Source organism: Ciconia boyciana, chromosome 3, assembly GCF_034638445.1.
Source record: "Ciconia boyciana chromosome 3, ASM3463844v1, whole genome shotgun sequence".
Classification (NCBI taxonomy): Eukaryota; Metazoa; Chordata; class Aves; order Ciconiiformes; family Ciconiidae; genus Ciconia; species Ciconia boyciana.
In genome coordinates this window covers 117,722,306-117,736,997 of record NC_132936.1, presented here as the reverse complement: position 1 = coordinate 117,736,997, position 14,692 = coordinate 117,722,306, and the positions used below count along the sequence as shown (strand labels likewise).

The 14,692-nt window shown below is 43.4% G+C and overlaps 1 protein-coding gene across 1 annotated transcript in view; it reads right to left on the bottom strand.

Moving 5' to 3' along the window:
- Positions 1 to 14,692, bottom strand: part of SLC1A4 (solute carrier family 1 member 4) — a 34,780-nt gene that overhangs the window by 17,293 nt on the left and 2,795 nt on the right. Inside the window, exons 2-3 of the mRNA XM_072857367.1 lie at positions 3,783 to 3,825; positions 2,266 to 2,328 (exon numbers count right to left, since the gene is read on the bottom strand). Coding sequence (XP_072713468.1) covers positions 2,266 to 2,328; positions 3,783 to 3,825 — 106 coding nt within the window. The remainder of the gene's footprint in view (positions 1 to 2,265; positions 2,329 to 3,782; positions 3,826 to 14,692) is intronic.

The window sequence follows — 14,692 nt, the reverse complement described above, 5'->3', positions numbered from 1 at the left end:
CTCTTCAATCAAATATTCTGCTGATGAAAGAAAACATTAGATAGGAATATCATCTTGTTTCCCTGAAACCCAACTTCTATCCCTATGATATTTATACTATGAGTTATCAAAAAATCATGCTCTTCCTTTCCAAACTTAATCCTCACCTATCCATAAATAATATGGTCAGACCAGTACTGAAACTGAGCTAACAAAACTGAGACGATGCTTTATTTTTATTTGGTCCGCTCTTCCCTAGAGGCAGTAGGGCATCTTCTGGAATTAAAGAAGCTCAGCTCTGTTTTTGCTCCAACAACTGAAGGAAAGTTTTGGAAAAGTAATAGCAGAAATAACCTTTACATCATAACTGCTGGCAAAAACAGGCACTGGTGACAAATTCAGAATATTTTTTCTGATATTGCATCAAACAGGAGTCTGACAAGGGGGAAAAGGAAAGAAGAAAACTGAAAAAGAATCTCACATTTTACATTGCCAAAAGATGCATTCTTATCTCTTGAGGAAGAGTGATGGCTTTGAGCAAGCATTAAAAAAGTACTTGACAGCCAAGCCTATGTCCAATGGATATGGTTGGCCCTGACCCATGCTTGGTTGCCAAGGAGCCCCTATCAAACTTGACACTGAAGATGAATAAGAAGAGTCTTATTCACCTTTAATTTACCCCTGCTTAAATGAAGAATAACTCTACACTCTGTAAGCAAACACATATATCTAAGTGCACACTGTTACAGCCTTTCATGTTGAACTTGGTTTTTAGCAGCACGAGGCTGCACAGGCATGTACTGCCTGAGGATATAATGGCATAAGAGAAAGTGCTCTTTTGGATTCCCATGGCCCTTCTGCAGTCATTGTTGCGCATCCATGTCAGATGGGGTGAGTGCAGATCTGGGCTAATGCAATCTTACAAGCACGGGCAGAGCCCGGGCAGATAGGGCTGCCTTCTTCCCCAGTGAAACCGCTCACCGTGTGATAGCAGGCTTCTAGGCAAGGGGTGACTTTTCCCCTGCTCAGTTCTTGTGCCATCGAAGTCACCTGTCACCCTGCCTCCGGGGCTGGTGAAAGTTCAGCCCATCAGCTGAAAGCAGAGTTCGGAAACATACTGTTCCACATCAACTGCTCATGCACCATGCGTGGCGAGGAGAAGGTAATGAGGCCAGTACTTCCTGTGCTCAGGGATATGCTTCAGAGTCCCTCTGGATAAGCATAAACTGCTTGTTCCTTGATGGTTTTACAAACTGGTGGGCAAGCCCCAGCTGAGCCCTTCCATGACAAATACAAACATTACAAGTCTCTTGCCCTAGGGGCATTCAAATCACATTAAAAATATAGTAACCCAACATCCAATACTTATCTCAGATAGTCAGAACAAGCCTGAAAAATAGAAAATAACCCTTAAAGTGATTTCCAGTCTCAGACCTGTCTCCCCACAATCCCATGAAAGCACATGAGATACTTGATTTGGAGTGACGTGACACATTGCAGGCTGGGATACTGGGTCTGTTTCATAGCATGCTGCCTGTAAGACAACGGTAATTATTGCTGGACCTGCAATATGTTGCCTCTGGCCAATAATAAAGATGTTTGATAGCCCTGTGCTGCAGGAGAGATGCCACTCAACGGGATATAGAGAATCTCTGGAAGTCCTACGAGCTACATATGGAAGATAATACTCTCTACCTCAGCTACACCTGCAAATTAGTTTCCTTTTTGACGCCATTGCAATAGCAGCCTATTTGTAATGTTCTGTCTATAATTTTTACTCCTTCAGTCCACTTGTTACTGCTTCAAACAAAATTTCAGCAGCATGGCAACAAGAAAAAATTCTCAACTAACCTCTTTTTTTTTTTTTTTTAAAGAGCCTCGGGTAGTGGAAAAAAGCTCATTCTCTCCAAACTGTTAATGAAGAGTAAGGTTTAAGGGACATATTCAGCCAGCATGATTGCTATTTAATTCCAAGTCTACAGAAAATTATTTGGAAACATTAGGCAGAGTTACTAATCAAAATTTAGATCAAGTGAGACCAGGTCTAAGAAAGCATGGCCTAAAAATAAGGTCTCAAGGGTCAGATCAGTTGAGTCCAACTCTCCTGTCCATCGTAGCTTTCTTGTGTGCCTGTGGGTAACTCATCTGGCTTGTGTGTGTCTCAGTTCCAAGCAAAGAAAAGTACTTGTTTCTTTCCAATGACTGCTGGAAAGGATTAAAGACTGTGAAGTAGTCAAATATTACAGGTGACAAGGGTTTGTATAAAAACCTAAGAAGTTACCTTACCTTTTCCCACGTGACATTTCCAGAGGTAGTGTTTCTGGGCAGCATCTTATATTCTGTCGCGTACTGTGGGTAAGAAAAAAAACAAACAAACAAAACCACAGTGTTTGCCAATCAGATCATCAATATGACCATATCATCTAGCATTTCACAAAGAGGAGATTACTGTTAGGAAGACTTTTTCTGGAGACCATACTGTGGAGGCTAACGAGCCTGTCCTATGCAAGAAAAGGGAGTGACAGCTTATGCAGCTCCTTCCCCATGTGGCAACAGAGAAGTGCTCTGTGACCCCCTGAGCTCCCAGGTTTGGGCAGCAGCCGAGGAATTGCCCTTTCTTCCACTCTGCTGTTGCTCACACACCACGCTGTCGCACTGGCTCCTGCAGAAGGCAAGTGGCGCTTGCGCTGTTCCACTGTTATAAATGGTGAGGCAGGCATTAAAATGCCAGTAAAATATCTAAAATCTAGGGCAACAGTTTACTTTGATAAATAAGCTAGACACCTTGCAAAAGCAGGGCACTTCTTTGGGCTTGTTTTCTTTAGATATAAAATAGAGGAAAGAAAAGCTTATGTACGTGCCAATTACCTGTGACAACAGAGGAAAGGAGGACTTCTTTATTTAATCCCTGAACATACAGAACCCTGACACTTGAGGTATCACAGAATATCCTTTTCTTAATGATATTTTTGTACTGCTCCTATTTTTATTTATGGCATATTGACTTGTACTGTATTATATATACACTCAAAATGGAACTTGATTTTAAGAGTTTGACCTTGGTTTTGATACAAAAGCAAACCCACAGAATACCATGAAGGCAAAAACTTATTATTCTGCTCCTGTATCATAAAGAATCACTCTGCCCCATAGCAATATTCTCAACAGTGTCTATTCTGACATCTAAAATTAGCAATAAGAACTAAATCAAAATCTTTGTGGAGCCCCACAGCTCCTGTCCATCAGTTTAAATCACACTATGTTCTGGTGCCAGTTATCATCCTACCACACTTAGTCCTCTGTCGGAAGAGAAGCCAGGCTGAGCAATTAATCCAGCAAGGAATACAATGGAAAATACTGAATAAAAGCATCAGGCAACAGGTAATGCTTACACACATGGGAGCCTAAAAGTCTTTAGCCTTGTCTATTCTGAGCCCAACTCCAAACTATGTACCCACGGGTTTCCCAGCTAGCTCCTGCAAAGTAATAAGCAGCCTGGCACAACACAGAGCTGCCATTGCTGCCCAACACAGCACCCAAAGTATACAAGTCTGAAGAACATTTTTGATGGAGGTACAAAACCTAGGCTACAAATATGCTTTTGCTTGAGGATTCTTTTTCAAAATCCAACCATTTGCATGGAAGTTGTATGTCTGATTACATCAGGTGATTTAAAATTCCACCTACTATCAGTATATTAACTTTTGCTATTTTCTACACCATCTTTCTAGTCCTTTTTCAAAAAAGAGTAGCTACTTTGTCTGTGCACTGTAGCTTATGTCCAAAGTCCACAAATATCTTACCGTTCGGAAAGCTGCAGCAACAAGATTTGCAGGAAACAGGTTTCTGTAAAATACAAAAAAAATGAAATATTTCTTGTAGAACTTCTAAAATGAACGCACCAAGGTGTTCTACTCTCAGAAACGGAATTTCTTTTGCAAAGGCAAGCATATTGGCATTAGTGAGGTATGTACTACAGAAGATATTCTGGCAGCATGGAGCAGATGTCTCGCTACGTCTCCAGAGGTGTGAATGCCATCTTCTTTTGCTCACATAAAAAGGTCCTGCCACACCTAACCATTTGGGTAGGGACATCAGAGGCAATCAGACACGACACTAGTTATACACACCCATCAGCCAGTGGCTACAGAAACTGGCTTAGCCACACCAGCTGCAGCAACAGCTTATGGCCTCCAGGGTCAGGCAGATTTTTAACATTACTCATGTGATTACACTTTGCTCACAGCATCAACATGAAGGACAATCCAATCAGCAAAATCCACTTCAGAGAACGGCTTAACCCTTCAACACAACAAGGTCAGCTTCCCTGAACACCGAGGTAAAGCAGAACAATGTCACGGGCCAGAGTTGTCTGCAAGGGCTTAAGTGGTTAAACAGCACAGATGAAAGTAGGGGCAACTCATATGGAAAGCTGCAACATCTGATTTTGGTAGTGCCTTCATACAGAAATGCAAATAGAGCACCAGGTTTGTGCAGAGAGGATAGCATGCAAAGTGACGTACACTTCTACTGGGCATCCAGTGTATATGTGCATCTGTGAAGCAACAAGGACAGGAAAAATGGTTAACTGGACCACGTAAAGGAAAAAGTTGCTTCTTGTTGTATTTCATTGTTGTTTTTAATGCTACATTTCCTTTCTCCACTTATGGTGAGCAAAGAGCATGTGTTCCCCTAGCCAAATGGCAGCCTTTTTTGCTGTGTCAGAAAGCAAAATAAGAATAGAAGCTGATCTCTGGGGTCATGACAGGACCCTAGCTGGCAAGGGCAGAAAGGCTAGGGGTATGAACTGAAAACACTGCCAGCCAAATGCTTCAAGGAGGCATGGCAACTCTTACGGTAAGGAAACAAAAGACCTTACTCAGAGCCAGTTAACTGTGGCAAAAAATATCTGGGTAGCTGCTCCCCATCCTTTGCTCCTTGCGCTGCTCCAAGGAAGCTGCAGCTACCTCCAGGCTGTGCCCTGCTAAACTCCCCCTAGTTTTTGCTGTAGTTACCCTGGCAAACACGTTTTTAAACCAGGCTTTCAGTTGTGATCATTCCACGAATGACATGGAAAGCACAAATCCAAACCACAGCAAGAAACTGAGCAGCAGAGTCAAATCTTTGAAAACAAGAAGGAGATTAAGATATAGCACAGATAAGGACTTTGGTAATTTCCATTGTATAGCTCCGTTATCCTGCCACACAGTGAGGGTTTTCCCACAGCCTTGACAGCAATGTAAAGTTCATAGACCTTCATCAAACAAGTGGCTGCTGTGAACTACCTCAGCCTCTCTCTCTGTTGTGTTACAAGTGTATTAGGAGGCAGCTGCAAAAGCCAAATCGCTGTAAGAATAATTTGGCTTCTGGAGTCTACGTTCCACTGAGCATGAAAGAACCGGCAACTTTTTCTCCTTAAAATTTGACAATACAGCTGTCTGTCTGAGAGTAGGAGAGCAAGCTCTAACTCTGCAAAGATGCTTAAGGATTGGTCAAATAAGATCAACTGCACAGCTAACGTGCATCAATTCTTGCACAGCTGGAACTCTCTGGTGGACAGAAACCTCATGTAAAGTAAGAGCAGACTCACTTTTATCAGGAGTAAAAGATCACGCATACAAATGGGCCCAGCTCAGTGCACAGTTTTAACCAAAAAAAAAGAAAGCATGCTGTTGGGAAAATAAGGATATTTCTTTTCAACTTTTCATAGCAGGATGATTACTTTTTTAAAAAAACAATTGCCTGGATTTTGAAGAAGCAAAGAGATGAAAAAAGACTGAAAACCAACCAAAAATCAAATTACTTTTTTTTTTTTTAAACCAACTTTTCCATCCTGATGAAACTAAGCCAAAGGAAGCAATCCTAAAGCCTAAACAATATGGTTCTCTAATGTTTAAATGTGGCCGAGAAACCAAGCCCTCCATAATTTACACAGTATGTCAGGCATGGGCCTCAGTAATTAAATACTAACTTAACTCCAAGCATATACTTAAAGCACATTCTTGAGTGATGCCAGTAGCCCTGCTACTGCAAGGCAAAGGGCAGGTTCTTGCTTCAAGTGTGAATAGCACTAAAGCTATTCAAATACAAGCATATAGCAGTCACCCTTCTTTATCCCTGGAGCACCGGTCGCAGGACTCAACTCTGAGGACAGCAAAGAGCATTTTTGACAATCTACCAACTAAAAAAATTTGGATCTCCATTCAGCAGTTCAGAAAGAGCTGTGTGTTTTGTTCAATCCAACTTTGAAGTACACCTGGCCGCAAAGTCACAACAACATGTAAAAAAATGTTTTCCCCCTCTTTGTTTCAAATCCTGATGTTCAAAACCAAAACATGTTGGGCCATAAAAAGTAATCAAGAAATAAATGGCTTATCTTAGAGGCACGAGTTCTGCACAGTCTACACTCATCACTCACCTAAGATCAGTCAGCATGCAAATTAAATTAAGCTTTAATTACGGGTGGGTCAGACCACAGGTTTTTACCTTAAGATGGATTTGTGCAAGAACACCACGCCAGTGCCTAAAAAAAGGGGTAGGGATGCCGCGTGCTCCAGGGAGAGCCAAAAGCTGGCTGGTGACCTGCCTGGGCTCGTCATGTGCTTGTGTCTGCAGGCTTAGCTTATCATCCGCGGCAAGGCAAAGTTCACCCACCACAGAAATCCAGACCCAGCTCTGTCCCTGCGAGCCAGCTTTCGCCATGTCCCCAAGCCCAAGTGGAAGAGTCGCACGGGGAAGCGCAAACATCCCTCCTGTCCAGGTGAACCAGCAAACAGGAAAGCTGATGAGCTGGGTAATTGGGCATGCAAATTAAATGTGGGTGTCTGCCAGTCGGTTTTTCTGCACAGACCAAATCTTGAGAAGGTTTTTTTGGTTTGAAAGCCCATACCAGATGTGAACATGGAGTTTAAAGAAATTCACCACAGTTATATCACCAGGTTGCTGACTATTGCTGCTGTTTCTAATGGCCCCATCGCTGCCACTGCTATGCCCTGTGCTAGAGAACATGGTTGCTTTTTCAAGGCAGATGTGCGCTATCGCAAGAGCACACCGCTGAGGAAGCCCTGAGTTTGGGTGATGAGGAGCCCGGCACAGGGGTCTGGGATCAGACAGCCTTGGCCCTGTGATGCAGAGAGACGAAACTTGCTGTATGTGGTGAGAATGAGACGAGCCAGCAATGCATGGCATTACAGCGAGGGGACAGATGTGCTGCATGCACCCCAGGTGCTCCACTGCTGCCGGGACCTCACTCCACAGAGAGGGATGGATTACCCATGCATGGACCCAACTGCCTTTGTGGTATAAAGGCAAAGTAGGTGGTACGGAGAGACTTTACTCCCCTCGCCAAGCACAAGGCAGGAAAGTGTCTCTCTGCCTGTTGCAAGTCATGCAGACAGTCTGCCCCCCCCTCCCCAACTATCAGAAATCCATCAGACAGCTGTCAAGGGTGACAGCTGTGTCCTGGGGCTGGAGCAGCAGCTGGACTGAGCCAGGAAACCTCCACCTACCTGCACAACACAGAATGTGAGAAAGCACTCGTCTCGGATCCTCTTAAAATAGGAACCAGAAAGCAGCAGCACCAAGGGAGGGAGTTTCAGGGTCTGAGTACTTTCTGCTTGAATACTGTACTCATCACACCATCTCCCCATGCACAGCCAGATAAATGCAGCTTTTTCCTTTTCTCCAGGGAAGAGCTGCTCCCACCAGGCAGGAAGGGACCGTTACTCCTCTAACCAAATTCGGCAGGAAGGTCCCGCCATATTTTTGCTGTAATAGAAATCTTAGCCTAGGTGCAACATCTGCTGCTGGGAATCCCAGGTGACTAAGGAAACCTGGAGCTGTAAAGGGAGCAAAAAGGGGCTGTAGCTCCCATCCTTCTCAATTTTGATATTACAGGCAAATTATTCTCTTCCTTACCCTGTATCTTTCCACCAGCAGGATAAGGATGGCACAGGAACTCCTTCATTGCATGTGTAAGGGATTATTATTAACAACTGTTTCTAAATGATCCTTTTGCTAGAGGTCTGCAAACAACTTTGCTCTGGCAGCAAAAGCATGAAGGGAAATCCAGACAAGCAGAACGAAACCCTAAAATACTACGCATTCCTCTTGCATTGCTTCTTACAAAAAGGTTCCACTTCCAAAGCCAAAAACCTTGCTGTTGGAAAATATATTTTTGACAGGAAGCCTAGAAAAAATACTCTGTGTTGTTATCTCCTGTTTTTCAATGAAGTGTTTTCAGTGGTAGGAGTCCACTCATGGCAACTTTATTGCCATTTGTGGCAACTTGCCACAGCCCAGTTTGGACTGCTCCAGTACTTTTATTTTTCTTTCTGTCCCAAGATTTTCATTCAATATCACCCAACAATTTTTCTCATCTGCTTTTTGATATGTATGTGGATGCACAATACATCCCCTGGACATATATGTATTTGTGAGTGTATGCATTTGCTTTAACACAGAGAAACTTGAAAATGCATTTACTTAGAGCAGATATTTGATACTTTTTTGCCTTAATAGTCCAGTCTGCATCTTTGTTGCTCGGAAAATAAAACATAACTGGGGGGACTCAGTAGTAAAATGCAATGAATATAAAGAACAAAAGAAAGGAGCAGAAACGTTCAGAGGCTTCCTAAAAAAACCCCACCAGACAGTGCAGGCACATGAATGAAAATGTTGAGTTCTTCCTACAAAAATCAGTCAGCAATCCCTATACTTCAAGAGAGGATCCAGGCTCAGAAAATGGCATAACCAAAGGTGGACAGTTACATTTACTACTTCCCTTTTTTCTGAGGGTACCCCAGAGCTAAGAGCTAGCTATCCAGCTACGAAACCCAGTGGTTAGCCTATCTCGGGGACCCGCCGCTGGTGCAACTGCAGCTGTTCCCCAACCACTTCTTACTCTATTTATCACTACAAAGGTGGCATCTCCCCTTCCTCTCCTAACAGTCAAGTTTTGCTCTCTTTCCACACCGGGATTTCAGAGACAGCCTTCACAGTTGCTGCTTTTGAGTCATTCACCAGGAAGACCAAGGCTATAGGAAACAAGTGCGACTTGGTGCACTTATAAGAAACTGGAGCGACTGGTGCCTGAGCAAGGGTCACTGCATGAGTGCTCTGGACCCCATGGTCCACCCTGGCCATCTGCTCTGCAGTCCAGCCAGCAAAATGTGACCAGTGCTTCTCCCTGCGCTCAAGCTCATGCCTGCCTTCCCTCCAGCTCCAAAGGCGCTCGGAGCCAATGCACAGGCTTGCTGACGGTGCCATGGATACTCTCTTTGGCAGCACAGCTCATAACCTCTGGCAGAGAGACAGCAAGGGCAGTGAGGAGCAATAAAATTTAAACTGCTTTTGCAGACTTGCCTGGCGGCCTGAGAAACCCTGACCTTACTGCTTGGGGCAGACACCCGGACCTCTGCGTACCCTTCCTATAAGAAGCAGATGATGGTACTACCTCCTTCCCTCCCCGGACTGTTACAGCTAGAGCTGGATTAAAAACAGAATTCATTTCCCAAAGCCAATTCCACAGTTTCAAAACATGTTTTCATCCCAAAATTGGGCAAAGAAAGCCTGTTCCAGACACTTTTTTTACACTAAAAAAATATTGTAAAATATTTTGTTGAAATGTTCCTTTTTGATGAGTGAGATTTTCTACTTAAGTCTTTTGTATAAAATTACAAAACACTGGCCTCACTGAAATGAAATAGCAGGATCACCCGCTGTTGGAAATTTTGACAGGATCAATAGGTTCCTGTGAAACTGTTTAATTTTGTTGAATCAGGAAATATAAATCAGAGCTAAAACAAAACTCTGGCCTTACTGAAACATGCAGTCTTGACAATTGCCCATCAAAAGTGTTAACAAATCAATAGATTCTTGCAAAACACTTGATCCTGCTGTTTCAACTGCTTTCCAACAAGCTATAGGTGAGCTGTGTTAGCTGGTGGCTGGAGTCACCTCCTTGTCACCACCTCTCTCCTCCTCACCTGTTTCTCCCTGGTCAGATGCCCGGTACTATCAGAGCCAAGCTGGCTCTCTGCAATGTCACCTACCCAGGTGGGTGCTGAGCCCCAGAGCTCACCATATCACAGCTAGCCTGTTCCTCCACCCGCTACCCACTTCATAGCCAAGCTGACAAGAGCTCTTTATTCTCCATTGCTTTGTCTTCTCCACCAAACAAACGAGTAAGGGACAAAACCAGAAATTTTAAAATTTCCCTTCACTCTCCTCATCTTGTGCTGGCACTCAGCGCTTGCCTATCTGGTACAACCAAGCTGCTCTCCATGCCAGATGCTCTGGAGGTGTTCACAAGGTCCACCTTCAGTAAGACCACGTAGAGTAAGAGTACTCCAGAGCCTGGCTTAATGTAAAAGCCTGAACTGGGTGCTCTGGAGAAGCCTGTCTTTCTTCACTGATGTAGGACAGAGTTAAGGAAATCCAAGGTCCCCCCCTTGAGTTCAGAGGACACCCCACTTTTTGGTTTGTTGTTTTTTTGGGTTTTTTTAAGCCATCAGCCTTGTAGAAGCACCTCTGAACTCTTGCTGGATCCCTCCTGTGATAGCTGAGCTGCAGCCTCTCCCTGCCTTTGGCCATGCTCATCTTTTAGGGAGCTCCAAAGAGCTGCCTGTACGACAGACCCGAGATGAGATGAGATGAGCCATCAGCATCCCTGCGATGGGGCACAAAGGCACCTTCAAAACAGCTCTGCTGTCCCCACCCTGTGTCCTGGGGCAGAGGACAGGGTGTCTAAGCCCTGGCCAGGCACACTCAAGGCTTGCCTCCTGCACTTGCCAGAAGGGTGCTCCGGCACCTCCAGCCAGAGGAAGGCAGACAAATTAGACCTGGAGGTTATGGTCAATGGACAAAACAAAACAGAGACAGCCTTTTGGTTCACCAGTGAGTCATCATTCATTTGCTACCAAAGCCCAAGATAAATCTATTTTCCAGAGGTCGTGTCTGCACGCATAGGTGCATGTTTGTGTTGTAGTAGTCACTCTAGCATTAGTATCAAGGCTTGTTGAAGCCTTAGGTCCATGATGTACAGCCTGGGGACAAAGTTCTAGTAAAGATATTTTCTCGAAAGTCTAAGCTAGAACCGAAATGGGAAGAGCAATATACTGTTTTACTATGTCCTTACTTTGCTGTCAAAGTTTCAGGAAAAGAAAACTGAATACACCATTCACACATCAAATGAGTGAGGGATAACCAACTAGAGGACAAATAACTGGTTTCTGAAGATCCCTTGCAACAGCAACAATGAAGCGAGGCATCTCACTACTCTCGGTAATGGCAACCCTAACAACAGCAACGGCATGGTTAAGTGCAAAAAAGATGGATGATCCCGAGTGCATGAAGGCTGTCAGTAATAAAGGGAAAAGAGTCTACTTAAGTTATCACAGAATAGCTGTGCCAGTCCCTTGGGAACCAGAAAGACAGACTCTTGTTTTCTGCTGTGAAACAGATACAGCTCAGGATTTAACTCTGGTAGAACTGACTAGTAGGAAAAAATTACAGTGTTTTGATAAAACCAGCTATTGTTTGATGCTAGACTCCAGGTGTTGTGTGCAGGAAAATGTTAGATTAAACGTTAATATGGTATTTGTCAATGTAACTTGTGAAACTACTATGCCAATATTGGCAACTCTCTCTCCAACCACTACATTACCAACTTCAATTCCCTTAAGAATAAAGAAACTGATCTCACAAATACCTGAAATTGGGCCATATGCTATCAAAAATGTGGGTCAGCAACAAGCATTGTTTAATCCCTTATGGTCATTAAAAAGAGTAGAGTTGTCAATGCAAGTAAATGTTTCCTCCACAAAACCTGTGCACCATTTCTAAATACGTCCTCTGCGGGATGGCTAGCTTGGCTACCTGGACGAACTCTGTCCCATGCCGAACAAACGAAAAGAAGTATGACTAGTGTCCTCTCAGGATTAGGGACAGGACTTGGGGTACTTAATGGTATAGATGCTGAAGTACTCACAAACAAACTCAGTGCAACATCTAGTGAGTTGGACAAACTGGAACACCCCTTCGGGTCCTCTCTATTAGCATTAGGGACTAATCAATGGCTCTTGCCTGATATAATGCCCCAATGGGAGAAAATTAACGAAAAAGACCATCAGTTGATTGTAGATGCACTCAGAATAGTCCAAAACAATATCTCATTAGCTCTTAGCTGTATACAGGCACAATTATGGATACAATCTACAGTAGTAGCAATTATAAGAGAAGGTGAAGAAGGCACTTTACACACTGGTATTCAAAAGGTAATATGAGATAATGCAATTTAATTCAAAAAAGAATTCCAGTCCTGGTGGTATTTAGTTAATTTTACTTATGACTGTCAGCCAAAAAGACACAGCTTTCATTCTGACAATATAGAATGCATCGGTACTTACTATATATCCCATCATAGCATTACGGTTGAATCATGGAGGAACTGTACTTTACCCAATAGAACATAGAGTATGGGCCCAACGTAAAGAGAATAAATGGCAAACAATTGATGTAGACACATGTATTGTGTGAGAACAACAAGGGTTTATCTGCGAGAGTAATACCATTGAAGCTCAAGATACATGTTTAGGTACCGAGCAAAATGTTTGTCAGTTTGAAATACATCCCAGTGAAACCACAGAAACCAAACTTGAATATATTGGGAAAGGATGTGGTTGTATAAGAACTCTCTGTAATTTTATTCTTGTAGATGATAATTTTGTGTGTACAGATAACTACTCAAATATTTGTATTTGTAACTTTACTATGATCGTAGGATGTGACTTTAATTATTCAGCTCCCATTACATCCCATCAATTACTACAATCAGGATATTCCTTATATCAAGACTTGTCACCCACATCTATTGGAATGGACTTGATGGTGGTAAGGAAATTGTTGCACCATAAAGAATAAAAAGAGATGTTAAAGAGAGTCAAGGAGAATGGTCAAAAAACCCTAATCACCGTCCACCATGATGCAGAAGAAATCCATAGTATCCTTGAAAGGGTGAAAAAGGATGGTGACCACTGACAGTGGGAATCCCTCTTTGGATGGTCACCCATGGCCACTGGAATATATAACCACGTTACATCCAATGATAATAGTATTATGCTTAGCTTTATTGTGTTTGTTACTTGTAATCATCTTATATATATGAACATGGTGGTTAATCGTTCGTCTTGAAAGACTTCGTGACTTTTGTCTGACATATTAAGCAGGAACACTTGGTAAAAAGAACAAAGGAAGGACTGTTGTAGCAGTCACTTTAGCGTTAATATCAAGGCTTGTTGAAGCCTTAGGCCGTAAGCTGTGAACTTTCACGCAGATTCACTGACCATGCACTGAACTTTTACTTGGCTACATGAAGGAAGGCCCCCAAAACCAGTGCAAACCAGAAAGATAAGGAAGCTTCAACCTTAGCAGAAGCTGCAACCTTAGAGATAAGAGAAGAATCAGCCTGCCTAGAGACAATGAAAGGGCCCAATGAAGAAAGGAAAGACCCCAGACCCTAATACTACTATTGGTCCGAACTGTCTCCTGAGGGGAGGGGAATTTAAATTGTAAGGGTATAATTGCCCAGGGATTTCTTTGTTCTGGGTCCCTCTCCAGAGGCACCCAGCTTGAACTGTTTTCACCGCTGTACCAATCAATAAATTCGTCTGGCCTACATCATATTGGAGACTCTGCTTCGGGAAAACTAGGGTCGAGCCAGAGGGGAGAGAAGGTGCCCGAGAGTGAGTGTGTGACCGAGTTGAAAAGGGGCACCCGTCAGCTCAGTGGAGCTGCCCGCTGCAAAGGGACTCTGGTCCTAGCATTTAAAGTCTCGGGTGGTGTGCATGCAACTCCCTGAATGGTGTGTGAATGCTCAGGCAGAGGCTTCTCCTTTAACATTTGTGTGGAAGCTTTCGACTTGGAAACTGAAAACTGCAACCAAGAATTAAGCTGGCCTCCAGACATCGCTGTGACAATGGAAAGCAACATCTTTGGTCACTAACTAATACACTTCCCAAAAGCAGAAGGGATCTGCATCCTGGGAAAGGACACCCTGTGTCATCCCTGCAGAAGCCATGGCAAATACTGACTCACAGCTGTGATTTCCTCTTCACCATTTCTTCCTTGGGCCACATTTTACATCTGCTTTCAGTGCTGTAGGGGGACTCAGTTTACCCATTTGCACCTCATTTTTACCTTTTATCTGAAACGAAGCAGTGAAGCCTTGAAGGACACAGCCAGTCTTGTGACACAATTGAAAAAAAAAAAGTTTTCTTGGTCTAATAGAAAGTTTAATGACCAAAAGAGAGAAAAGGAAAAGCAAAGAGCAGGATGCTGCAAGACCCAACCACACTGAAGGAAACAGTTTCAGCCCTCCAGGCCCTATAGGCTCAAAGCCTCATTAACTGAAGATGAGGTTACTCTGGTACCTTCCACCACAGCAGGGACCAAGATCAATGCTCAAACCAGAACATCCACATTTTCAAGAACAGTTAAAAAAATAAAATTGAAAGGCAGAGGGAGAGAGATATTACTTCCAGAAAATCACGTAATTCACTCCATCCCTGGGTCTGTTGGGGATTTGTGCTAAGACTGGGAGTTTTAGTGATGGCTATGTCCAAACTCATCTTTTCTGGACTGGATTTTGCTGTCACTGCTGTGACAACTGGACTGCCCAACAATGTGGCTGCAACGGCCCTTCCAAGAATAAGCT